The 27592-nt window shown below is 28.5% G+C and overlaps 7 protein-coding genes across 7 annotated transcripts; 4 read left to right on the forward strand and 3 right to left on the reverse strand.

Moving 5' to 3' along the window:
- Positions 1–1792: 1792 nt before the first annotated feature.
- OCT59_012903 (uncharacterized protein) lies at positions 1793–2592 on the reverse strand (the record flags this gene model as incomplete). Its single annotated transcript, XM_066140449.1, has 2 exons — positions 1793–2143; positions 2590–2592. The coding sequence occupies 2 exons, from the start codon at positions 2590–2592 to the stop codon at positions 1793–1795; spliced, it is 354 nt and encodes a 117-aa protein (XP_066001331.1).
- Positions 2593–5561: 2969 nt separating this feature from the next.
- OCT59_012904 (uncharacterized protein) lies at positions 5562–7459 on the reverse strand (the record flags this gene model as incomplete). The annotated part of the gene is made up of 3 exons (XM_066140450.1): positions 5562–7102; positions 7197–7267; positions 7331–7459. 3 exons carry the CDS (start codon positions 7457–7459, stop codon positions 5947–5949), a joined length of 1356 nt encoding a protein of 451 aa, XP_066001332.1. The 3' UTR covers positions 5562–5946.
- A 4458-nt stretch (positions 7460–11917) lies between these two features.
- Positions 11918–12898, forward strand: OCT59_012905 (uncharacterized protein; the record flags this gene model as incomplete). Its single annotated transcript, XM_025325572.1, has 1 exon — positions 11918–12898. The coding sequence occupies one exon, from the start codon at positions 11918–11920 to the stop codon at positions 12896–12898; it is 981 nt and encodes a 326-aa protein (XP_025180554.1).
- Positions 12899–13764: 866 nt separating this feature from the next.
- On the forward strand, positions 13765–13968 carry OCT59_012906 (uncharacterized protein; the record flags this gene model as incomplete). Its single annotated transcript, XM_066140451.1, has 1 exon — positions 13765–13968. The coding sequence occupies one exon, from the start codon at positions 13765–13767 to the stop codon at positions 13966–13968; it is 204 nt and encodes a 67-aa protein (XP_066001333.1).
- A 2452-nt stretch (positions 13969–16420) lies between these two features.
- On the forward strand, positions 16421–17383 carry OCT59_012907 (uncharacterized protein; the record flags this gene model as incomplete). The annotated part of the gene is made up of 2 exons (XM_066140452.1): positions 16421–17249; positions 17319–17383. The coding sequence occupies 2 exons, from the start codon at positions 16421–16423 to the stop codon at positions 17381–17383; spliced, it is 894 nt and encodes a 297-aa protein (XP_066001334.1).
- Positions 17384–24552: 7169 nt separating this feature from the next.
- OCT59_012908 (uncharacterized protein) lies at positions 24553–25170 on the reverse strand (the record flags this gene model as incomplete). The annotated part of the gene is made up of 1 exon (XM_066140453.1): positions 24553–25170. The coding sequence occupies one exon, from the start codon at positions 25168–25170 to the stop codon at positions 24553–24555; it is 618 nt and encodes a 205-aa protein (XP_066001335.1).
- Positions 25171–26178: 1008 nt separating this feature from the next.
- Positions 26179–27345, forward strand: OCT59_012909 (uncharacterized protein; the record flags this gene model as incomplete). Its single annotated transcript, XM_066140454.1, has 4 exons — positions 26179–26569; positions 26647–26786; positions 26855–27068; positions 27131–27345. 4 exons carry the CDS (start codon positions 26179–26181, stop codon positions 27343–27345), a joined length of 960 nt encoding a protein of 319 aa, XP_066001336.1.
- Positions 27346–27592: the final 247 nt, after the last annotated feature.

The following is a 27592-nucleotide window of genomic DNA, read 5'->3' on the forward strand; positions in this document are numbered from 1 at the left end:
AACCTATAAGTGATTTACAAGATTCTGGTAATAAAGTTAATGAAATTTATGGAGTTTTACCTTACATGGCGCCTGAAATATTAAGAAAAAAACCCTATACTCCAGCAAGTGATATTTATAGCTTTTCGATGATAATGTGGGAATTTACATCAGGTATTCCTCCATTCAACCATGAAGCACATGATCATCATTTTATTTTGAGTGTTTATGAAGGAAAACGTCCTAAAATTATGAAAAATACTCCAAAATGTTATGTAGATTTAATGATAAAATGTTGGGATTCAAATCCTTCCAATAGACCAACCATAATAATGCTTGAAAATATTATATCTGCATGGATTAGATGTACTAATGAATATTATGAAATAAACAGGGATGGAAATTATAAATATTTAGTACCCAATATTGATAATCAATTAAAAAATGATATGGAAGAATTCGTAGAAGCAAACAAATTTTCAGTGCAAAAACAGACAAATACTTCTACTATCCAATATCATTCACAAGCATATTATACAAGTCGCAAACTTACTGAAATTTTAGTTCAAGAAGAGTCTCAGGGTTTTGATTGCATGATTGTGGATTATTAATTCTATTAAATATTCATTATTTGTTGGTTTATTTATCAATTATCACTGTATATAGAAAGAATTATAATTAGTATCATCAAAAGTATATCATTAGGTATTTCTGCATTTTTCAAAGAAAAGAAGGATAGAGAAAATGAAAATCAGAAAGTAGAAATTGCATGGATAATTTATTATTATTAAATTCTTGATCAATTTGCCTTATATAATTATAATTAAAGAAATAAAGATTAAAGATTAATGGCTCAATTAAAATTTTACAAAAATTTAAAGAATCCATTGGAAAGTTGGATGAATAAAGAATAATCACGTGTTATAAAAACTTAAAAACAAAAAATAAAAATAAAAATTCAATTCGTTAATCATTTACCATAACTGCCTCATGTCAGTTCAGTTTCAAATTGCTATCAGTAATAGGGTGAAATATTCGGTGATTATTATATTTAATGATTGACAAGTATTGCTAGTGTTGCTGATATCTGTTATATCAAATAAAATATAATAAAAAGTTGATAATGACCACAGTTGTAGAAGTCATGACCTCGTCATCATCAAAATCTTATAGAGGCAATAATGGATCACTATTATTACCTATACCACATGAGCAATATAACGTTCCTTTTTTATCAGTTCTTTCGCACAAGTCTGATAGATAATATCATACCAAACGTTTAAAATGATCAATCTAGGTGGTTTTTCTGTTAAAATAGAAATATCACATTCTTCACACGGCTCATAACCTGTGATAGCTTTGTTAGATTTAATCAACGAAAAACCTGGCTTTTCGAGAATATCCTCTGGGAGTTATTTCAATAGTATATTGTTTTTAGGCCCCCTGTTACATGTTAATTACACATTGTAAATATTACTGCTTTGAGTAAAGGTGATTTATGATATCTCCATATTGATATCCTCAGCAGTAATCAGGTATTTGACTTCCGTGTTAACTGATGGTAACGTTTTCTGAAAAAAAATAGCTACCCTATCAAAGATTTTTGGAATGCATACCCGAAGACATTACTTCATAGCATCTTTTTTCTGTCTAGGAAGTTCAATCTTTTTCGAATGAATATGAGAAAAGGGGACAATTACACACTGCATTTCGTCGTTGCGTTAATCCTCCTTGCAATTCAGGCATTCACATCCCATCATGTGAATATTGATTGCCAAAAAATATCTATATTTGAATAATGTTTTATTAATATCTATATGATAGAAACAGGTTGTCTTGAATAACGCGGATGTGTTTTTTGGGTGGGTTTAAGCAGGTGATTTTTGTTTGAGAGGTAAAATATTGGGTGACACTTACCAGTAGTAGCAGAAAATTGCACGATGATGTGGATATTATTGTTATTGTCATCATCCTCATCTTTCTTATCTGTAACTGGAAAATATTTCTCTAAGTTGAAGCTAGATATCATCATCTTGCCTTTAAAGTCATTTTTAATTTCTTCTTCAATAACATATTCAAGCTTGTCTCTAACTATATCGTCAGGAGCAATGTTGACCTTCCAAAGGTTCAAAGTGTCATAATCAGATTTTATTATTTGTTTTTTCTTATCATAAATAAGAGACTTGAGTTGTCAATTCTGACAATTTAACAACACTTTTACTTTGGACATAATTCTGTATATGTAATAAATGAATTTTTAGAAAAAAAAAATTTTTAGAGAAGTAGGATTTTGAAATTTTAGAGAAAGTAGTTTGAGACTTGAGAAAGTGAGGGTATATACAGTTCGCGAAAAAAATAATCGGAATTTAATCAGAATTACAAAAAGTGTAAAAACTAGTGATTAGAATTTCTTCAAATCTTGCAAATTTGTTGTCAAATATATAAACCTTATGTATACTAAATTTCAACCTTCTATCTTGCTTGGTTATCTCTCAATCGATTTTTTAATTTAATAAAAAAAAATCGTCAAAAATTTAAACTGTAAAGAATATATAAATTTCATAAAGCATTCAAAATTGCAGTTTATTAAAACTTGATTTGAGTTTATACCATGTTAATTTCATTAAAAAAAAATTAGACACTATTATTCATTAGTTGTTGAGCAAATTGATTCATCAATTTCATCATGATGATCGTAATCTGACCTTTACCCTTAATTTTCATTAAAAGAACTAAAATTCAAAATTAAACATAAAATAAAATAAATATAATAGTTATTATAAATATATTTAATGTTTAGATTAATAATTTTCAAAATATACAAATAAAATTATTAATCCAAATATTCTAATGTGGTTAAATTTATCTAAATTTTACTGATTTTTGAGGATTTTTGAGTCAATTTTAATTTTAATTTACTGAAACTAACTGATTAAAATAGCAACAAATTTTTTTAGTAAATTAATTATGGATATGCTAATATGCTTTTATGTTTATAATTTTTTATTATGGATATACAGGCATATTGTTAATTTCTGAGCACAATATTAAAATCTTTATGAAATTTTCATTTCTTAAATTTTTAAATGATTTTTTTTTCAAATTAAAAAATTGATTGAGAGACAACTAAGTAAGACAAAGGGCTGAGACTTAATATACACAATGTTTGCACATTTAACAACGGTTTTTTATTTTTTGCTCCTTTTGTAATTCTGATTACTTTTTTTGTGAACTATAGATACTGTATACAGTCAAAGCTCGCTATAGTGAATCTCGTTATAGTGAACATTAAGTAAAATCGCGTTATAGTGACCTATTGATTTTTTTCTTTATGATTAATTTCTCTCGATACAGTGAATTTTCTTAATAAATCTCGTTATAGTGAAAAAAGGGGAAAAAATTATATAGTGGAACGGAAAGTTCACTATGACGAGCTTTGACTGTATACACTTGTTACACTTGTAAAAACTGAATACATCATGAGTACTGGCCATCAAATAAAATCATATGATTGAATTCGTCGACTACTGCGCCCAGAAACTGATTGCATCATCGTATCACTTGATCAGATCTGTGACCTCTATAAAAGTATAAAACTACTTATTTCCCAATCCTGCAAACAAATCCTTTTCTTTCATCACTTGTAATTAACTTGTAATTGCAATACAAATGATTGTAAAAAATGTTTATTGTCAGTACACCAATTACTCTTTTTTTTGTGCTTTAAACATGAAGTAGTTCCTTCTACGTTACCATTGGAATAATAATTCTATTTTTGACTTATCTTTAAGGAAATTAGTATACATGGCAACATAAAAGCCAAAAACCTTAGATTATGAAATGAGGAGAGTCAGTTGGAGAGTAGTAATTTCTCTGATGATTTATTGATTGATGAAAATGAATAAAAATCGTCATACAAAAGGTTGGCAACTTTCAAGGAAACAACATTTGAGTTATCATTAGGGCTCCTGCTGCCACCGATGAGTCATAACAAATTTAGTCAATATGATATAGCTTTTTGTTTTTCTCTGCAATATAATCATATAATTCCAAATACTTGCCTATGCTTTTTTTCCTGCTTCTTAACGTCAGAGCCATTCAAGAAAATACTCACGTTATCATAGATCAACATGTTGCCACCGGTAAGTTAGTTATAATAAATTTGGCTAGTGCAATTTGATTTTTACAGTGATAACTTATACTAAAAGTTCATTTCTATGTTCTGGCACAGGATTCTCAGATCTTGTTCATGTATTCATGGATAATTTTAATACAAGGAGTATTCCATCTGCTGTGAATGTAACGAACCACTGCGCGTTACCTATGAACAATAATTGTATCACTTTGATTATGGTCTACTCTTTAAAAAATTAAGGGTACCTATAATTCAGGATTTCAGGTAATATCCTGGTTCAAACTCTCATCAGATGAACAATTAATATACAATGTCAAAGCATTTGACCAAAATTTTATGGGCAGAGAAAAGGGAGTTGATAGTTCTCACACTTAAAATGACTGAAGCATTATATACAAAAAGTTCCAGCACATTAGTTCTAGGTAATTGCCGGGGAAAACATAAATTCTTTGTTATGCATTTAATTAGAACATATTTTTAAAAATTTCTTCATGATTCATTGATTACTTAAAGTTTTTATTTTAGTATTGTATGTCTAGATATTCAACCATTTTAAAAACAATATTAATCTTGTATAACAATTGGTCATGTTCTTATGCAATGTAAAAACAATAAAGTTTGCTTAGATTCAAGCTTTATCTTTAACCAATTGTTCGCACAAATGTAGTGATGGTAATGTAATGTGAAGGTGTAACCGTGCTTCGGAAAAATAAAAATTTCCATATGATTTTAAGTTCTTCATGTGTATAGTAATTCTAATGCTCACAAACCTGAGATTCACGATCCAAAAGTTCTGAAATATTATAGTTGAAGTTTGAAATTATGATTGAATGAATCAATAATGTAACATATACCATATAAGAATACTTAATTAGCTACTTACAAATACTAAATAAAGTATAATAATAAATTTTTATGATTTTCGTTTATCTGCTATAATTTACTTATTAAATATTTGACATTACGATGTATAAGTAATATCATAGTTTATATTGAAATTATTGTGATAGTTTGCAATCTCTATTTTCTTTTCTGAATTTATATTTAAGAGCGTTCTCAAGCACCTCAATTGATAGACTTATGAACGAACTGATTGGCCAAAAAAATATAATAGAGTTACCATTTCGATGAAAAAACAAATGAGTTGCAAACCACCTTTTTTCTTCAATGATCTACAATTGATAGAGCATGCTCAAGCCGTTCACGATTTTACATATTTTTTATAACACTTTTCATTATTGTACCTCACATTCTGCTCTTTAATAATGAATTCTCAGCATAATTCCCTTCAACGTAAAAAAATTATTGTTTTACTTTTAATACAAGAAGTTTTTAAGTTTTTAAAAAGAAAAATAGCGTTTTCAATGCAAATACACACCTTTTAACTTTTACTCAAGCTACATCAAATGCAGCTTTTCCATATTTACTCATTTGAACTTGAGAGCTTCTCAGCAAAAAAGACCTATTTTTTATTTTTATTTTTAATAACAAGTGGACGAAGTTACAGTAAAATTTACAGAGAGACTTATAAAAAGTGTTGTAAATTGAGTAAAACTGTAAACCAGACCGCTTAAACTAGACAATGTCACTTTGGTGTCCAAAATAATAAAAATGGCAGTACATCCTTAAGGGAGTTCCTACCCGAACCAAAAAAAAAACAGGAAACGGGCAAAGAAAATTTGAGGAAAAAAAATATACATAATTCTGAAATATAAACTAATACAATGAAAAAACCCAGTGAAGAAATATTATACTAGGTTACGTAACGCCCCTAAAATTTCATACATAATTTTATATATATCAACTTGAATCTTTAATTATAAAAATACTAATCATTCTTTCATAATTTGAAATATTTCATATTCTTCTACGGAAAAATAATTATTAGTTTCTCTAATTAAATTAGCATAAGTTCTAATATGAGAAGAACAATAACTCTCATCATAACCATTGTTTCCATACAAAATAAGGTCATAGCCAAATGATGGACCGTAATCAGTGTGATTATATGTGGCAAATTTTTCATTTTTTACGTGACTTAAAACATAATCTTCAATATTTTCTTTATTCTTAAAAGAGAATATAAAACTACCTTTAGTAGTGACATAGCCACTTTCAGAATTCCATGTGAGCGGATTATAACCTCCAAGAATTTCATTACTGTCTTTCACTTTGATAATTGTTATAGTATAAGGTTTATTATCACAGATCTCATGAAATTTATGAGATGAAAATCCATCACGAGATCCACGAAGAATTAATTTAAATTCGTACAAATTTTTTACTTTATCGGTAGTTTTTAATTTATCAATCCATTTCGAGATTAATTCAACATGTTGGAATGTAATAATTCTTGAATCAATACTTTCTGGGCTAATTTCTTTTGATATCGTCTTTGATTCCGGTTTGTTACTTGGTTGAATTATAAAATCTCTAATTAATTTATCTCGTAATTCTTTGGGTATGATCTTTTTATATGGATACACTTTATCTGCAAATTCACTTGGAGTCAAATTGTAGAATTTAATTAAAGGGATAATTTGTTGTAAAGTATTCTTTAAAGTATTAAAATCATCTTTTGAATAACTTGAGAGATCCAAGGAAAGGTCAGGATTTTGAGCAATACCCCATTTAAGTACATGTTCCCAAACTTGAATATCACTCATTTGAAAATTATCATGCTGAATAAGAGAAATCAAACAATTTTCTGAAATAGAAATGAAATCGATTGAATTAAAAATTTTTTCTGGTTCTTTAGACATCAATTCAGTACAAAAATTTTGTAATTTCGAAAAAGAATTATTCTCAAAACTTGTTTCATATATCAAGTTAAAATTTTGTTCCATCCAATCCTTTTTAGTTTCAATCAAAAATAATTGTAGGTGAGTAATTAATTCTTGAAGATTAAGTTCACTGGAAGCAATCAATATTTTAATAATATCCGAAGTATCGTATTCCTCTAAAGAAAGCCTTCCTCCATAGATGTATCTAAAATGAAAATATTTGAATTTTCCGTAAACATATAAATATTTTTTTTTTTTTTTTTTGAAGTCGACATAATTTATTATTTTAATTCTCTTACCTCAATATCATTTGGAAGATTTCAGGTAAAATATTTGGTAATTTAATATGTGTCATAGCTCCATCATCCCTCTTTTCATTAACGTTAGTTGATAAAATTCTTCGCAAATAAGAAGAACGATAATTTAAAATTACCATGTGGGCACGGAAAATTTTTACATGAGGGTCATGACCAACTTCAATAGTAATATCATAAAATTCATTATCTTCTAAAACTTCAAGTAAATTTTGAGATAATTTTGGTAAAAATTTATTATCATACATTATTTTCGAAATTAGAATTTTTCGAGAAAATGAAGTGAAAAAATACGGGTAGAAGTGAAAAAAGTTAACCTGCAATAATATTTATTTTTATGGATTTATTTGGCAAGATCCGAAGATCTTGAACATATTTCGGCCCGAGAAAAACACCGAAACGCCGGTAACTCACGTGACTAATTATCACGAAACTCGTTCTGTCTATTCATAAAAACTGGAATAGCCGTTATAAGACTACACAAATTTCGTAAATTGCAATAAGATACAAAAGAGTTATTCAATTATTGTACAGTGTGCCAGTTGGTTTATATTCACAAATTGTAATGTAATGTTGGCTTGTATAAATTTTACTGTGTCTTGTCGATCATGATACTGATACCTATAAATTATCACAATTTAGACACGCGCCTGAAATTTGAAATTATATTTTAATGAATCAATGATATGATATATACATGAAAAAATAATACTTGCAAATATTGCAAATACCAAATAATAAATAGCTAGAATAATAACAAATAAATAAATTTTTTACGATTTTTATTTATCTATTAAATTTATTTATTAATATTGACATTATTATATTAATCTCCTGTCGCACTAAGTTTCATTTCATACTAATTTTAGTAAAATATTTAGGTTTAAAATTGTTAATATTTAACGAGTGACACGCTCCAGGAGAGTCCAGAGGATTACCCATTTATTTCAATGGGAAGGGGAAGGAATAAATCGCGTAAAAGTTATTTTTTTTTTTTAACACGCTTCATTTCTTAACGCGCTTTTTATTTATATTTCATAATTTTTTGCTTCTTTTTAAACATTTTACATAAATACTGAATATTTAAAGAAAGTTTTTGTCCATAAAATCTCGTGTCAAACTATTTAACATTACAAAATTAAATAACGAAAGTGTTTTCAAAATTATAGATAACCAAATAAAGTAAATTTATAATATATGGCAATGATTAATAAAAAAAATTAGGAAATTATTTTCATAACTAGAGTTTTCGTAATAAATGATATTAAAATGTCAAGAGAAAATTTCTTTTTTATTTTTATGTACATCAAAAATCAAACTATGTTGTATTAATATTATTATTTACTATATTCGTTAAAATAAGAAATTTTTATACATCATTTATTAAAATTTTAAAAAAACGCTTATTGTCATTTTTTTTCATACAAACAGATTTATTGGTCTTATTATCACATTTTATTAATAAAAATTTTCAAATCCATGATTGAGTTAAGTGTTTGCTAAACAATATAAATTTATATTCATTATTAAAGAAAAAAATGATTATCATAATTTATTTAAAATTTTTTGTTACAGGTACAAATTTCAAAAGATACGTTCGCTTTTGCATTTATTTTGAGCGTATTTAATACAAATCATTACTAATATAACTTAATATATAATATACATATACGTTAGTTTTTGTTGGTATACTAAAGGAAATAAAGTTTATGAGTTTATGAAATTAAATCACATGGTTCAGAAAATTGGGATTCGGGAAATAGGTATTCGGGAAACTGGAGTTTCGGGAAATGATTCGAGGCATTCGGAAATTGACTTCAAAAAATGATATATTCAAGGAAAATGACACTCAGGGAATCGTACTGTGACCATGAAAATCATCATCACCCTTGCTTGTACTGTCCTATAAAAAATTTTCATTTAATACACTCTGATTTTTCCAGATACTTTGAAAATATACAGCTTTCATTCAGAAAAGGTGCTGAATAATGAAACCTATGAAATCTGTATGTTTACAAATATAATAAAACAAAATGAAATTTGAACATTCCAAACGTCATAAAAATTGTAAATTATCAGCATAAAACATGACAAAATCATTGTCCATTTATAATACAGAAACGTACACATTTTATTTATGTTTTTTATTAAAAAATATATTATTTATAAAATCATATCATTAAACTAATATTAACTAGGTTACAGTACGAATTGATTTTCATATAGGTAATACGTAAGTCTCTATCAGGTTTAGCATCAAATTTTAAAATTAATTAATTTAGTTTCTCATACATTGATTCCATCGAAATATTTTACTTTGAAATTTTAAAATAGAAACAACTTCCATAATCCAAAGCCAAAGAAACTTGTCAGAAATTTTTTCGGCTTCTTTTCTTAAGATGAGATAATTTTAAACAAATATGAAAACTATAATTAGTCAAGACTTAAGATAAATCACATGTGACCCAGTCCTCCATGTGCAGCTTGTCAATCATAATAATGGATGAAGGGAGAAATGACCAAACCTAAAAAATAAAACTAACATTTAAATCAAATTGTGGGTAAAAATAAGATCATGATTTACACCAGTGTTTCTTAACGTGATACAAAATTAATGATACTTCCAATATAGCTAAGCTCACGTTCATCCGGAAATTTCTCTTATCCCATCATCCGATTCAGATTCTATTGATTATGTGTGAACTTACTAAGAAGAAAAGCCTATATTATGTGCAAAGTATATCAATTAATAAATAGTTAGAAAATTATGGTAGTTTAGGCAACAATATTGAGTAACAGGGAAGGAATTGCTATCCTCTTTTAGCAAGTGGCAAATCTTCCTTGAAACCCTGCTTCTCTATTATTACTTCATTTTATTAACCAGCCAGCCCTTTCACATTTATTACTTCACGAGTAAATTATTTCTTTAAATGTGTGTAAAATAAATTATTGTAAATTAGGTTTCAATGAAATTATAAACTAGACATTAAAATGTCATTTTATGCATGTCATACACATTTTGAAACCGTAACTATCTACTATAATAATAAATGAAGTAAATACAATAATTACAAAAATAGAAGTATATCCTTTGATGAATCACGTTTTTAATAATTTTTTTAATTTTCATGTGAATCATTTTTAAAAATATTCAATTATTAAAAAATCATTTTTTTTTTTATTTTTCGTTTAATAAGTTTTTAATTTTCATGTAATATAATATAATAAAGTCGTTATGTGATCCGATCACTTTAGCCAAAAAAGATTACACGATATTTTTTTTTCTTTATTATCACATATTTTAAAAAGTTAGTGAAAAAAAAAAATATCAACAAATGTTGCACAACTGGAAAAGTATCACATGTTGAAAACGTGTCTCTAAATGGCTTAAAAATCTTACATTATTAATATTAATTTGTAAATCCTTGATTAGAAATAGGCGCAATTCTATCTATTCACTTTAAGTTATTTTAAAAAATATATTATTAACTAATCATTATTAACCAAAAAAGACATTATTGAAACATCAGCCGTAATAATTAATTCTTACTTCATTATAAATCAAAGTCAATAGTACACAACATATCAAAAATTATTTACTTTCGCAAAAGTGCTTAACCCTTTTTGTTATTAAATCAAGTTCCTCCCGATAAAAAATTACAATGAATTTTAGTGAAAATGATGATCAATAAATTTTTTATGTCGATTACACAGGATGTCACGATGAGATTTACACTGTAAATCATCTGACGGTGGTCTTCTCAGAAATAATAGTATCATTAAAAATAAATACAAGTTTTATATTTAAGAATAAATAGTATAATTAAATAATGTATTATTTTAAAATATATTATCAATATTATCAATTTTAAAAATTTATATATCTGACATTTTATCAATAATTAATTATTATTTATTATTTATTTAATTAAACAAATATCAAAATATACAAAATATTATTAAACACAATAATGTTTTTTTTATGAAAATATTTATTTTAAAAAGACTAATGCTACAATTAATAATGGACATCTTAATAAAAAAAAAAAATTATTTTCTTTGGTAAAATTGTATTTTTTATCACGTATACCAATTTTTTTTTTTCACAATATATTCACTTGTCATCCGCGAAAAGTTGATTGTAGACCCTAAAGAATAATGTGTAAGCATATGCATATGCATATGCTATAAAAACGACAGTAAAGATTAGAATAATTAGACCATATTTGGCATCAAACTATACATAAATTGAACTTATCGATTAGATTATGCTTAACTAATGATCTACAACAAAGCGATATCGTGAAAGCTTATCTATATTTACACAGGTAATAAAATTGTACTGCTCTTATCATAGTTATATTTTCTTTCATAACCGGATTTTCCTTTTTTGATATCGTTTATAAATTTTCGGCAAATTTGAATTTTCTACTTGTTTTTGGTTCATTTTACTAATGGTAAATCCAATATAGATACATAAAAATTTTCAAGTCGATCCGTTTTTTTATATCCATCTTTTTTCCGTATAAGGCTAATATTTCCGGAATTAATAACCTTATATCCCGGAACTTATCGAATTATTTACATTTTCCGTGAATGGATTCGTGAAAGGCTCATTTTTACGGATAAATTTTTTTTTATAGGTAAATATATAAAGGCCGCCGGGTTTCTTTGCTAAACTTTTTTTATTTATTGAATTAATAAAAATGACAACAACACAAGATAATTATTCAATAGTAGATTTCCTACGCACATTACAAGATCCTGCGCCTCAGTATGTACTAGGTTGTGGACCGGCTGTAGCAACAATAGGTGCATCGCCAGAGAGTGGTTTAATAAATAAGTTATTATGGTTATTACGATGTCTTGGTTGTCCATTTACCGGATTGTTTTACGCCTGCGTATGCAATGATCCGATAACAATGAGTATATACTGGCTCACTTCAGATCATTTTATGATGAAAGATGAAAATATACTTCCCTATAGACCTTTAGGTCATTATACTATGAAAATAACAGTAGATGAACAAGATGATGATGTTATTAAATTACTTGAAGAATGTATTGCAGAGGCTTCCGTACTAGATAGACTTAGTTCGCTGGCCTCTGCATATTATATATTTCTTGGTATAATTACAGGGTTAATCAAAGCGATGCGTATAGGACAACCATGTCCTAAAGAAGATTGGCCATATCTACCACTAGCATTAGCCTGGACATTACCAGCAATTTATAAGAGAGTATATGGAGGAAGAATGGTAGTTAACGACCCTAGAGACAGGTTAAAAGATATGCACCTTGTTGTGAGTGACCTTAAACATCGTGAAAGCCACAAAAGAAGTGCCCGAGTTGCTCAAGTTATGATTATCCTTTTATTCTCAATTATAATTCATTGGATTTCGGTACTTCTTGCTTATTTTACTTATCCAGTAGGATATGGATGCCGAAGCAGATATCTTACAGTATTGTCTTCTATTTGGTCATTCAATAACCTTATTGCATATATATCTCATATTATAGGTGAAAGATCTGTAGAGGGTAATAGATTCATTCATGGATGGTTTTGCCTTTGTGGTGTTACTATTTTTATCCTTTTGATTTTGTTAGGCTTGTTAAGCCATACACAATCATGGTGGAAAGATCTATTCGGAAACATCTGTGACGATGCAGCAAGATGTAAGATGTGATCATGTCATGTGCATCATGTGATACTACAAATCGGAACTCTTCGTATCATTCGTGTCGCAAACATTGTATTCCTTTTTTTTCTTTTTTTTTTCTCTTTTTTTACTCACGCGCTCTCTTCTCAAGAAGAATGACCTCTTTATCGTTTTATTTTTTACTTAGTTTCTCTTAACGTTTATGTAATTAATGTAATTAATATATATGCTTTTATATTAAAATCAAAGTATTTTATTCATTATTTTAATTTTTTTACATCATTATAGAAGGTGATATTACCGAAAAAACACCGGTTAATTAATTATGCACTCTTCTCGTTACTATCTAGATTTTTAGAGCATTTATACCTTAGAAAAAAATACGATTTTTTGGTAAAAGTGATATAATTTATTTGTATTTATTATATTATGTACCTGTAGCATGTTTTAGATTTTTGTGTTTATTTTATTATTACTAATTTATCATATGTTTTATTTCATTAATAATTCGTTAAAATATAATTGATTTGTCTATAGCGTTGCATTTATTTTTTGTTAAAATTCATTTTTTGTTTTCTTTTTTTTTTAAAAAAAAATAATGATACGTTTTTATCTGTTTAGAATATTAATTTGTTAAATTTTTATTAATTGTCTGTTGTAAAACTTTAATTAATAAATTTTTAATTGATAAATTTATCGTGAAGCTTTAATTTGTTAGATGATATTGAATTATTATTAAAGAATGATATTAATGAAAAAATTCTTTTATAGATCATTTCTTGGGATACTCTCGAATTTCTAAAACAAATACTTCCTCAAAATTATAAAAACATTAATGAAATTACCATCATTTCGAACTGTTGAAGGTTTTGAAATTCCACAATTTGAATTAGATGCAATTCATGAACATTAGTGACAAAGAGAAGGTAAGAGAATGGTTTAAAGATTTTGAATCTAGATCAAAAACTACGATGCCAGAAACTAAACGTTACAAAATGAAAGAAAAGCGTATACTTTTTCTAGAGAAACGCCATTGTCTTCACAGCGATATGGTTGAGAAGAAACAGGGAAATCAGGAAATAAAGCGTCCACAATAATCGCGAGCACGAAATGTTGGATGCAATAATAATGCAACGATCCAACTTTCGTTTAGAGAGTTGGCGCATCGAATTGAGTCACCCACTAGTGGTTAACTCGGCGGAATCATTGAGCTTTCGACGTGTAGACGGAGCAGTTCGTGAAAAATACTTGAAGTTATTCAAAGATGGGTACTCCCCTATATCAGCAATGTATGTTTACAAGGATAACTTCACCTTAGCGCAACCAACGATCAAGAATTATTGGAACTGCTTGCCGACCGAGCAAAAAACCTGATTACGTTATATTGCCAAATTGTCAAATTGTCTGAGTGAAAATGTATTAAAAAATCAGCCAAATTGATAGAGTTTCAAGATTTGTTCAATGTTTATAAAAGAATTTATTCAATTCTTTGCTTAATTTAATTTGTTTATATTACATTTGTTTATATTACATTTGTTTATATTACATGTAATTATTAAATTTATAATTACAATTTTTTTATTATACGAAAAAAAACCCAATTATACGTAGTCAACAAATATGAAAATACTAATATTGTTTATAAATATTTTAATTGTTATGATAAATTATTAATTTTAGCCTCGAAAACAAAAAAAATAAAAATGAAGCATAATGTTTGTGACACGAATGATACGAAGAGTTCCTTTGTTGTATTGTGATTTGTGACGATAGGTGTAGAATATAGATTGTATTTACATACACCAATAATTTAGATAGTGATATAAAACATGTAATTCTGTTCCCGTGTGTTGTCTGCGTTTCACTGTTCATTTTCTATTAACAAACTTATTAGAAATTGAATACAATAATTACAAAAATAGAAGCATGTTCTTTAACAATGCAAATTCTCACGTTTTTAATAATTTTTTTTTCAATTTTCATGTGAATCATTTTTAAAAAAATTCAATTATTGAAAAATCAATTTTTTTTTTATTTTTCGTTTAAAAAGTTTTTAATTTTCATGTAATATAATATAATAAAGTCGTTTTGTGATCCGATCACTTTAACCAAAAAAGATTATATGTTCCATGCACATTTTTTTCAAGTAAAATTAATTTTTACATTTTAATTTTTACAATATCTTTTTTTTAATTAATAGCTTGATTATCACGTTTTTGTTTATATTTAAAAAAGTTAGTGAAAAAAAAAATATCAGCAAATGTTTCAACAACTGGAAAAGTATCACATGTTGAAAACGTGTTTCTAAATGGCTTGAGAACAAAAATCTTACCATTATTAATATTAATTTGTAAATTCTTGATTAGAAATAGGCTCCGTTCACTTTAAGTGGGTTCAAATATATTTTAAAAAATATTATTAACTAATCATCATTAACCAAAAAAGACATTATTGAAACATCAGCCGTAATTATTAATTCTTACTGCATTATAAATCAAAGTCAATAGTACACAACATATCAAACATTATTTACTTTTCGCAAAGTGCTTAACCTTTTTTGTGATTATATCAAGTTCGAAAATTACAATGAATTTTAGTGAAAATGATGGACAATAAATTTTTTATTACACAACTGTAAATCATCCAAAATAATAGTATCATTAAAAAATGAATAAAAAAATACAAGTTTTATATTCAAGAATAAATAATATAATTAATAATGTATTTTTTTTTTAAATATATTATCAATATTATCAACTTTAAAAATTTGTATATATTCTATCAATAATTAATTATTATTTATTATTTATTTAATTAAACGAATATCAAAATATACAAAATATTATTCTGATTAACGCAATAATGTCTTTTTATGAAAATATTTATTTTAAAAAGACTAATAATGGACATCTTAATAAAAAAAATTATTTTCTATAATAAAAATGTATTTTTTGTTACGTATATCAATTTTTTTTTTCACAATATATTCCTGATTGCAGACCCTAAAACATAATGTGTAAGCATAAGCATATGCATATGCTATAAAAACGACAGTAAGGATTAGACCATATTTGGCATCAAACTATCCATAAACTGAACTCATCGATGCTTTAACTAATGATCTACAACAAAGCGATATCGTAAAAGCTTATCTATATTTGCACAAGTAATAAAATTGTATTACTCTTGTCATAGTTATATTTTCTTTCATAAGCCGGATTTTCCTTTTTTGATATTGGTTATAAACTTTCGGCAAATTTGAATTTTCTACTTGTTTTGGTTTCATTTTACTAATGGTAAATCCAATATAGTTATATATAACAAAGATGTAAAAAAGTCGATCTGTTTTTTACTATATTCCATATTTTTCCGTAAAAGGCTCATATTTCCGGAATTAATAACCTTATATCCCGGAATTTATCGAATTATTTACATTTCCGTGAATTCTTACAGAAATAACGGATAAAATTTTTTATAGGGTCACAAATATATAAAGGCCGCCAGGTTTCTTTGCTAAACTTTTGATTTTTATTTACTGAATTAATAAAAATGATAGCAACATTTCAAGATATTTCAATAATAGAATTACTACACACATTACAAGAACCTGCGCCTCAGTACGTACTAGGTTGTGGACCGGCTGTAGCAACAATAGGTACATCGCCAGAGAGTGGTTTAATAAATAAATTATTATGGTTATTACGATGTCTTGGTTGTCCATTTACCGGATTGTTTTACGCCTGTGGAATACGTAATGATCCAATAGCAATGAGTATATACTGGCTCACATCAGACCATTTTAGGAGAGATGGAAATATACTTCCCTACAGACCTTTTGGTCTTTATACTATGAAAATAGCAGAAGACGAGCGGAATGAAGAAGTTATTAGATTACTCAAAGAATGTATGGCAGAGGCCTCCGTATTAGGTAGACTTAGTTCGTTGGCCTCCGCGTACTATATATTCCTTGGTATATTTACAGGGCTAATCAAGGCACTGCAAATAGGACCATGTACTGAAGAGGATTGGCCATATCTGCCACTAGCATTAGCCTGGACATTGCCAGCAATCTGTAGGAGAGTATTTGGAGGAAAAATGATAGTCAACGATCCCAGAGTTAGGTTAAGAGATATGCACGTTGTTGTGAGTGACCTGCAACATCACGAAAGTCACGAAAAAAGTGCACAAGTTTCTAAAGTTTTGATCATCCTTTTATTCTCAATATTAATTCCTTGGATATCGGTACTTCTAGCCTATTTTACCCGTCCAAAAATATATAGCTGCCGAAGCATATATCTCACAGTATTGTCTTCTATTTGGTCATTCAATAATGTTATTGCATATATATCTCATATTTTAGGAGAAAAATCTGTAGAGGGTAATAAATTCATTCATGGATGGTTTTGCCTTTGTGGTTCTATAATTTTTATTCTTTTGATTTTATTAGGTCTGCTAAGCCATACACGATCATGGTGGTTAGAACTATTCGGAGGCTGTACCATTAAGTGTTGATGATTATACCCAATAATTTAGATAGTGTTTTATTTATGTTTCACTGTTTATTTTCTATTAATAAACTTATTAGTAATCTTTCAACTATTAAATCATTTTTTATAAATGCATCAGTGGTTTTTAATTTATGGCTGCCACCTATTAGCGAGCGATAATGTTTATTGATGCATTTGATTCACATTTACTATAATCTATTATAAATGTACACAGTGTATTATAATTTTTAAAAAATTCTTTATAATTTCAAAAAAAAAACACAAATCTATTTCTTATAGTTAATAATAAGATCAATAATTTAGAATAAATTTATTCATTTTATTAGTAGTTTTAAAATTTAGAATAGTAAAGTCGACAAGAAAAATCTTGTGTATAAAACATCAGTGAAAAAAAGGATGATAATAATTCTTATTAATTAATATATATGAAAATTTGAAATAATTTAATACCCATGTTTTATATTGAAATTATTGCTGTTTTCGATTTAGTTGAAACTGATCAAATTATAAATAAAAACTAGATTAGGTTGATGTGTGGTGACTTCATTGCCTCAGGAAATTTTTAGGTAGATCGATCCATCCAAATCCACGCAGGTTAGCTCGGAAACATGTGGAATTCTACACATCGAATCATGTGGACATGTTTCCACATATATCCACGTATTTTATTCAAGAATTGTGTAGATTTCCGTTTGGTGTAAAATCTCATTGGAAATTTGTAGAATTTTTTAGCGAAATATGTGGATTTCATTTACGAAATATGCAGAATTTATTTGTGGAACTCTGGGTTGATTAATTTTAAAGAAAACATGTCATTATTGGAGTTAAAAGCACTACGTATAAAGTGTTTATTCTTTATTTATTTTTTTTTAATAAAGTGTTCTACTACTAATTTAATCACTTATTAAAAAAAAGAAGCTTAGTACAAACTGAAATAAATGGTTGGAATTCTAATATTTTCAGTAAATAATTTTTTGATTTTATATTTTATGATTACTGTAACTGAATCTGTAATAATTGCTTTCGCAAATAGTTCTATTATTTTGTATTAACATTTTTCTAAAAAGTTATATTAAAAATTTACGTACATGTGCGTGAAACTTTGATAATCATATATATTGTTAATCACATGATCATCACGAGTATACTGTTGTATCAGTTCTTTACGCTTAAAAATATTAAGCAGTTTATGTGGTTAGGTAGCAGAAGGTTTATGTAGTGTATAATTAGACAATATATTAAACAATATATCAAAATTATCCGATCAGACGTGTTGTATAGCGCTGTACGTCGGCATATACCTCCAAACACGAATAAAGGATTTCACTTGATAAAAACTGTCACTTTATAACTTAAAAAAATGAAAACTTTATTTATTCCCTAACATTACAACAAGAAAATTGACCTATATTTATACATATATTAAGAAATTTAACATATTCAATATATTTACTATGTATAATATGACTAACATGTTCAATACGTTGATCATAACCAACATGTTAATTAGGTTCGACATGTTAATCATGTTAAACATTTGCAACATCGATCAATTTCGGAGTGGCACATGACGATCACATGACAATACTCATACTGTATTAAGTTTTCGTTAAATCATGATTTAAACTTTAGTAAGCTACTTTAAATTCTTTAATATTCTTTTAACCTTTTAAATTAATTTCTTCTTTTTTTCTAATAACGAACCATACTTTAATATGAAAACTAAAAATAAAGATAATAATATTCAACCAGTATGATATAGTAATAGAGAACAACAACTCAAATAAGTAGTAATCAATGATTTATTATCTGTTATCAAAAATATAATGATCTGCAATTTGACCATTTACGTTAAAACTTAAGCTTTTTTTTTTAAAAAAAGCTTAAGTTCTCATTTCCCCCTTTTTCTTTCATTCTTTCACTCTCTCTTTCTTCGCCCTTTCCACTACTTTCCTTTCCTTCACCTTTCTTTCTCTTTTTTCCTTTAATTTAGGCCACTCCAATTTAATAGTTTGTTTAACGTACCCCACCCCCCTCATTTTTGAAAAATTTTTAAAAATAAACAAACATATGTTATATCACGTGACTTATAATAACATCACCGATCTGTATAATATTTAAAAGAATTTCTTTCCAGTGTAATTGAATCTACCAAAGAAAATGGTATAATTAATAAAAGTAATATATGTAAACTTATTAATTGCATTATCTGTAATAAATTAAGATGTATTTTTAGTAAAAATGCATTGAGTGATAAAGAAAAAACTATGTTTATTTTTAAATGTTTACTTAATTTGACCCCCTCCCCCCCTCAATTTTTATATAAAATTAGGACGTTAAACAAACTATTAAATTGGAGCAGCCTTATTATAACAAACTGTTGCTAAAGATTCATTTATTTTTTTTATACGTTTATATTTTGGAGTATGTATACATGGAAAATTCAGCGGGATTTAATTATTCTAACGAACATTTTAACATGTTTTTTTTTTGTAGATGGCGGTACGTACTTAAACATGAACTAAACAATTGAGCCCTTCAAAAAAATGGTATGGAAAATAACTTGGGTCACGATCATTATGGAGTAGAAGATGTCACAAATATGTCGGACTATTTATTTTTTTGGATAACGCGTCAGAGATTTTATTAGTATAACTTCCGATTAATTCTTTTAGTGAAACGTTTTTAACATTTCATTTCTTCCTTTTTTAGATAGTCCAGAGCGTTGAAACTCTTCTTGTTAATTTTGTCCAATTACTAATTTCTTTTTTCTTTTTTTTTTTAAACAGTTTTGTTCCTCAGCTCTTTGGATGCAAAACCCTGTAAAAACATTCTTTTAACGAAATATTTTAGACTCTGGGTCTTTGGATGGGTGAAAGCTTTGGTAGGTTTAAGCCTTTTTAGTTTTCTTTTTTTATTTTTTTTAACAACCTGTTTCTAACGGTGATTTTTTTCATTTTTGTAGAAAGGCTTGGTTATTCAAGTATGAGTTGAGCGTGAGATACTCTTTCTTTCAGTCATTCAATTTTCAAAAATTTTGATTTTGATGGCTCCCTTGTGGAAATGCAAGTAGATTTTAAATTTTTAATTATTTATTCTTTTTTTTTGTCTTTGATTATAATCTCTTTTTTTCAGTTTTTTAGATTCCATCTTCATATCAGTCTTCAGATACATGTGAAATTGACAAAGAATAAGTATTTCAATTTGGAAAACTTTAAAAATGGTGAGTTTTATATTGTGAAACTTCAATTATTTTATTTTTTTATAAGAAATATTAACATTTCTCTTTTTTTTGCAGGTATAAATGTTTCGATAAAATGAAAGCATACATTTGGTATATGAAAATTTTTTTTAATTTTTTTTTCATATGAAACGTTTTCTTCTTTTGTTCTCTTGTAAGTACCTTTCGGGTTCTTCTTATATTGGATACTGGTTATACAGTAGGTTTCAAAGTTTCATTTTGAAACTTTGGTTCTTTTTTTTATTTATTTTTTTTAAAAGAAACAATGCTTATTTATTTTTGTAGACTTCCTTTGATTGGCTTTGATTTTGGATTAGGAAAACAGGTGGTTTCAAAATTTAACTTAGCAAAACTTCTATTTTCAGTTATTTCTTTTTAGACCTCTGGAAATTATTATAATGTGATATCAGTGGATTATAAAGTTTAATATATAGGTTTTAATTATTTATTACATCGTATATTACTGTAAAATTGAAGAAATGCATATTTACGAAATAAATAGTAAATGCCACTATAAAATAATACTTGAAACAATGTAGTATTTATACAAATTCTTTATGATTTTTCTATGATTTTCCGATGAGAAAAACTAAGTGGGACGATCTTGAACTCTGCACCCCATTCAACTGATCAACAAAGGTTCTAACCTTACATTTCATGTCTCAATTGTCTAGGTTATATCCTTCGTGGTCCGCCCATGGTTTTAACCCATGTCCATGATATACTTTGACTTGTCATGCTGTGTCATAGAAACAAATCATGCTAATTAATTTAATCCAACAATATATGATTATACTCACTTCACTGGTCGAAATCAAAACTTTCGACCGTTAAGAGCTTTCGGCATAATTTTTGCCGATTGGTCATGTGATTCATCACATTTTTTGACCAACGGCAAAAATCGGTAAAATCAATCACAAATCGACTGATACTGATTGTTAAACGAAAACTCGTTCAGTCTTTTGGTGAAAAATTGACTTATACCGATTGTTATACGAAAACTTGTTCCTTTAAGGTCATTCAGTAAATTTTGCCGATTGGTCACATAAATCGACACAATTTTGCCAAATAGTAAAAAACATTATTTTTTAATTCGAATTTTATACTTTGTTTACATTGTTTATATTCAGTGCATAATCATTAATGAAAATTTTTATTGTAAAATGAATTTCGTCTTGTTTTTCGTCAAGTAATTATAATAAAAATACTACAAAAGAATCTTTTCGTAAAATGAAATTTTGTCTAATAAACGTGTCTCTCGTCAAGTAATTATAAAAATTAAAAAAATAAAAAAAATAATTCGGCCAATTTTTACCAAAACACTTAATTATTAACGAATTTGGAGTTTGCGATTAATTGGATTAATCGCCAAATATTCAATAGCATTACTCCAAGTAGAAATTCGATATTTTGATGGTATAAATCGACAAAGGATATTATGTACAGGAATAATACAATCGCGGCTTTCATCATAAAATTCAGATTTTCACAACTCAACGTTACAGCTCTCGTCTTCATCATCAATATGAAAATAATATCGACTTTCACTCATACTAGCTGGTCGATACCAACGAATATATGCCAAATTATGTTCCATTTGTCCATTTGGCAAGTCGACTGTATGTTTGAAGAAGTATTGAATTTGTCCAGGATAACTGTCGACTTCCCCATCACTAGTTATAAATTTGGCTAGGACATACGAGCTTTTTGTATGTCGAACTGACATTGCGGAGCCAAATACTTTGGAACCAATTCAGCATCTTCCAAATTGATTTATCTTTACTCGAATTGTTATAGAATCTTGGATAATTTCATCTGCTGGTTTGCGAAACTTGTACATTTCGATATAAGAAGCATTATAAAAAGCAACCATCAGTTCGAGCATTGATTCGGTCATTATTGCTTCGGAACTAGGCTTCAGCATTTCTCCAGGAAACGGCTCGCATCCAGTAATAGTCGATTCCTGTATGTTTTTAGCATTTAGCCAAAACCGCTCTAGTTCATCTGAAGAAAATTGGTCTGCAGCCGATATTGAACCAGTTGTGGGTCGATCTTCAAGCAATTCTAAGCCTTTCGTTTGAATGTCAGAACTAATGATATCTCCAATTCGATTATCATTCATTATCTGACGCATTATTTCTGGTTCAATTTGTCTATTACTTGTTGGCAACGAGCCTTAAAAATTATTAAAAATAAGACTAACAATGTAAACATCCGAATAAAGTAAAAAAAGTAAAAAAAAGAATATCTTACTGAGTATTCCATTCATACGCTCAAATGAAAAACACCAAAATGCATACAATAGACCAAAATCATTCGAACAATCGCACAAATGGAGCGAAAGGTGAAGATTAGGCGTAATTTTTACTCTTCCATAGTGTACTTCAATAAGCTTAATTATTTTAATTAGCCTCTCATGAGCTTCTTCCATTAATTCAATTTCTAAAATTCGGCTTACTAAAATAGAACAAACTCTAACGAAATGTGTCAAGATTTTTTGATCTTTTGACGGTAAATGTTCCCACAATGAGGTAGTTGCGTAGATCATAAAGAAAATTCGCCACTGATCGGCTGTATAGTTTGAAAACCCTTCTCCGCGCTCAATATTTCCGGGAATTCGTCCCAAATCAGCCGGTATTTTGAATTGATTCATTTTTCTTGAATCTTCTTTAGATCGTTCGGGGTTAAAACACCCTCATTGATCCAAATCCTCTTCATTATCCACCTCGCAATTCCTAAGAATAAGCAGTGCATTGGATCTACAATAATAAAACAAATTGGGTCAAAGTACGGCAATCGAAGTAACTCCGACCACCTAACCCCTTTTTCACTAACGAAATTCTTTCTTGAATTGGTGGAATTGCAACTTCGCCATGCAAGAGCATTCCGACGATGTTCGGTCGAATCACGAGTAATGAACCAATTCTCCATATCCTCCATACCTGCAAAATTATGTTGGTGGTCTTCATAATTTGCTCGTTTCATACACCGATGGCAAGAAACCAAAGCTGAAATATGCCCGCATATTTTTCAAGCAGCAGGGATATCGCACGAAATTAGTACTAAAGCCGCACGAATATTTTTCCCGTTTTGGCACTTAAATGTTCGATTTAAAGTTATTCCACTCCATAGTAACTCTAATTCATTGACAATAGGCGCAATATAATGATTAATCTTGTGCAAGCTTACTTCGTTCGGTCCTGGTAGTAGACCGAGAACCAGCAAATTTTCGCGCTTGAACCGAATGTCACGGGGTAAATTACAGACAGCTGCGTAAATTACCCTGATACTATAAAATGTACCATCGTAGGGCTGGAACCAATCAAGGTTTATCATTAGTCCTAGATGTGAATCGGCTACTTCTGGTCGGAAAAATTTGGCTGAATTTTCATCGTCAGTTTCTCTTAATGTTTTCCAGATTTGACCGTCATATATATCGGTCAGTATGTTATCGAATTGTCAACGATTTGACCAATGTCGAAGTAACCGTTCAAAGTGAGGCCGACGATATAGAGTTTCCAATTGTTGATGAATCGGTACAAACGGATATATTAATTCTGGCTTTTTAACCTCTCTCTCAGCCAAGACCGTTTGACACGATTTCGTCCTTCGAGACGCAGAATTTGGAAATTCGATGTGACTGCATCTTATGATACTAATACTGTCATTTTTTTGAATTTCGTCCATGTCTGTCTTATTATATAATTTATGACATTTCAGACATGGCACGAAACTATGGAAACGATCTTTCAGGCCAAGTTGAATTCTTGCCAGATATAGAGAGTCAGGAAAGTTATCGTAAATGTCTCCACCGATTTCTTTTAACACTATTTTCATGAATTTTAGTTGAGATTCGGTCGCTGTTTCAGGGAGATTGAACTTTTTTCGAAAGGTCATTATCCACAATAAAATCCATGAAAATTTATCATCGATTATCGTTTTTCTTCCTCTTGATATGATTTAAAATCTGGTGGTGAATAATTTTCAAAAGTATCGGCAAAAGTTTCATCATCTGACTCATTGCCATCAGATGAAGAAGTATCAGTATGTTGTTCATAATCAGAATTGCTCAAATCTTCTGTTCCTGAATGTTCGAGCATAGTTTGTGGGCGATTTGCATAGCTTCTTGTACGTCTTCGAGGTAAAAAAATATATTCATTTTCGTTGTATTCTGGAGTTGTTGAATTATCTTTTTCATTTAATGGAATTGTTGTCAAATCTTCTTCTAAAGGAGTTATTACCGAAATCTCTTCATTTAATGGAGGTACCAAAATATCTTCATTTATCAGATTTTCTTCTAACGAAGTTATTGTCGAATCCTCTTCTTGATTAATTAGTAACAATGAAGCCAAACCACTATTAAGATTCGAGTCAGTTGTGTTTTCTGCCGCTTCGTGAAGCATTTTGGTTCGTGTTATAACCAGTTTTCCATTACATTTGTCACAATAACAAGGGACTTTGGTTCTTTTTTTGCTAAACCTTCTAGAAGATAGTCGGTTTGCTATCCTTTCCGAACCCATAATTTGATTAATCGATCTTCTTCTCGTCATGTTTTATAAAATTTGATAAAGAATCGGTTATAATTAATATGTACTTTAAAATTTAACGAAACTTTGACAAATGAAGTCAATTTTTCTCTTGAAAATTAAAATTTTATGAAATTTTTTTTTTAGTTTGAAAATTTCGGTTAAATTTAATCCGTTAGTAATTGATTTAATAAAAGTTTAATTTCGAGATTTCGATTAATTAAATTTTCAATCATGAGAATTTTTTTTAATTTGAAAATTTCGGTTAAATTTGATCTGTTAGTAATTGATTTAATAAAAGTTTAATTTCGAGATTTCGATTAATTAAATTTTCAATCATGAGAATTTTTTTAATTTGAAAATTTCGGTTAAATTTAATCCGTTAGTAATTGATTTAATAAAAGTTTAATTTCGAGATTTCGATTAATTAAATTTTCAATCATGAGAATTTTTTTTAATTTGAAAATTTCGGTTAAATTTGATCTGTTAGTAATTGATTTAATAAAAGTTTAATTTCGAGATTTCGATTAATTAAATTTTCAATCATGAGAATTTTTTTTAATTTGAAAATTTTGGTTAAATTTAATCCGTTAGTAATTGATTTAATAAAAGTTTAATTTCGAGATTTCGATTAATTAAATTTTCAATCATGAGAATTTTTTTTAATTTAAAAATTTCGGTTAAATTTGATCCGTTAGTAATTGATTTGATAAAAGTAATAAAAGTCTAATTTCGAATCAAATTTCGGTTTTATTTTTATCAAATAGACTTTTTCCCAGGAAAGCTTATTTTGAATTTTGAATTTATAAAGCTCCATCAATCGAATTTTTTTCGCAAAAATAATTTTATTTTTTCGATAAACAATTCTCGTAATTTTTATAAAATTTTTATAAAATCTGCAATACATTTTTATATTGATTATCAAACGTAACTTTTATATAAATCGAACAATATTTTTCGTCATTTTGAAAGAAAGTTTTACTTTATTTACTAATTTTACTATTCTTCTGTTTATTAAAATCTCTATAAAGAATGAAACGATCTGGAAAAAAAAGTGTCGAAAAAAGTCGTCAAGAGTCTCACAAACAAACTTCTTCACAGGAATTTGTAAGTTCTGATTCTCCCAAACAAACGTCGATATCGAAACAACAATCCACAGCTTCCAGATCCGGTTCTATCAAAACTCAAAAACAAGTGTCGAAACAGGAATCCGCAGCTTCCGGTTTCAGTTCTACCAAAACTCAAAAACAAGCGTCGAAACAGGAATCCGCAGCTTCCGGTTCCGGTTCTATCAAAACTCAAAAACAAACGTCGAAACAGGAATCCGCAGCTTCCGGTTCCGGTTCTACCAAAACTCAAAAACAAACATTGAAACAGGAATCCGCAGCTTCCGGTTCCGGTTCTACCAAAACTCAAAAAAAACGTCGAAACAGGAATCCGCAGCTTCCAGTTCCGGTTCTACCAAAACTCAAAAAAAAACGTCGAAACAGGAATCCGCAGCTTCTGGTTCCGGTTCTATCAAAACTCAAAAACAAACGTTAAAACAACAATCCGCAGCTTCCGGTTCCGGTTCTATCAAAACTCAAAAACAAACGTCGATACCAGAAGCTTCGGAAAATAATGGGCCATTTCGCTTAGTGGTACCATCCAGCTTGTACTCGCAACAAAGCAGGATGGTACCACCAATTCATAATGTAACCGTACATAGGAATTAACGCCCATTACACGCACAGCCGAACCGTATAGGAGCAATGTACATAGGGAATTAACGCCCATTACACGCACCACCAAACCGTATAGGAGCAATGTACGCATCGCCGAACCGTATAGGAGCAATGTACGCACCGCCGAACCGTATAGGAGAGAATTAACGCCAATTATACGTGAACCTTATAGTAGTAATTGGACTAGAGATGTAAATGGTGAGCTACAATTGACTTTTGTATTCATTTTAGAGTTCTGGTCGACTTTAACGTTTTTTTAGAAACGTATGATCTCCGAGAAGAAAATGCCTACTTACGGGGAAGAATCGACGAATTAAATCGGCAACTCGATAATGCAAATGGCGAGTTGCGTGACCTACGGCTAGACGTTGGCCAATTACAATCGTATAACAATATACTTAGTCAGGAAAACGATGGCTTGCGTCACCGACATTCATCTGACCTTCAAGATATCGAATTTGAAGAGGATCAATGACCAACAAAGCGTAGGAAAGGAAAAAATCTTGTGCGCGATTCTGAAGATGAAATGGAAGTAGATGAAGAAGAAGCTAGGGTTCGTCCAAAAATCCTCTTTCAATGTATGCTTTTAACGCTCGCTAAACTGATATTTTGTACAATTTAGGCCGAGATGAAGACGATTCTAAAAACTTTTCCGATTGAACTAGAATTAAAATACGATGAAAAGTTTACCAGTGAGTCGAATGATAAAATTCTTCGACAGG

Source organism: Rhizophagus irregularis, chromosome 20 (genome assembly GCF_026210795.1).
Source record: "Rhizophagus irregularis chromosome 20, complete sequence".
Taxonomy (NCBI): domain Eukaryota; kingdom Fungi; phylum Glomeromycota; class Glomeromycetes; order Glomerales; family Glomeraceae; genus Rhizophagus; species Rhizophagus irregularis.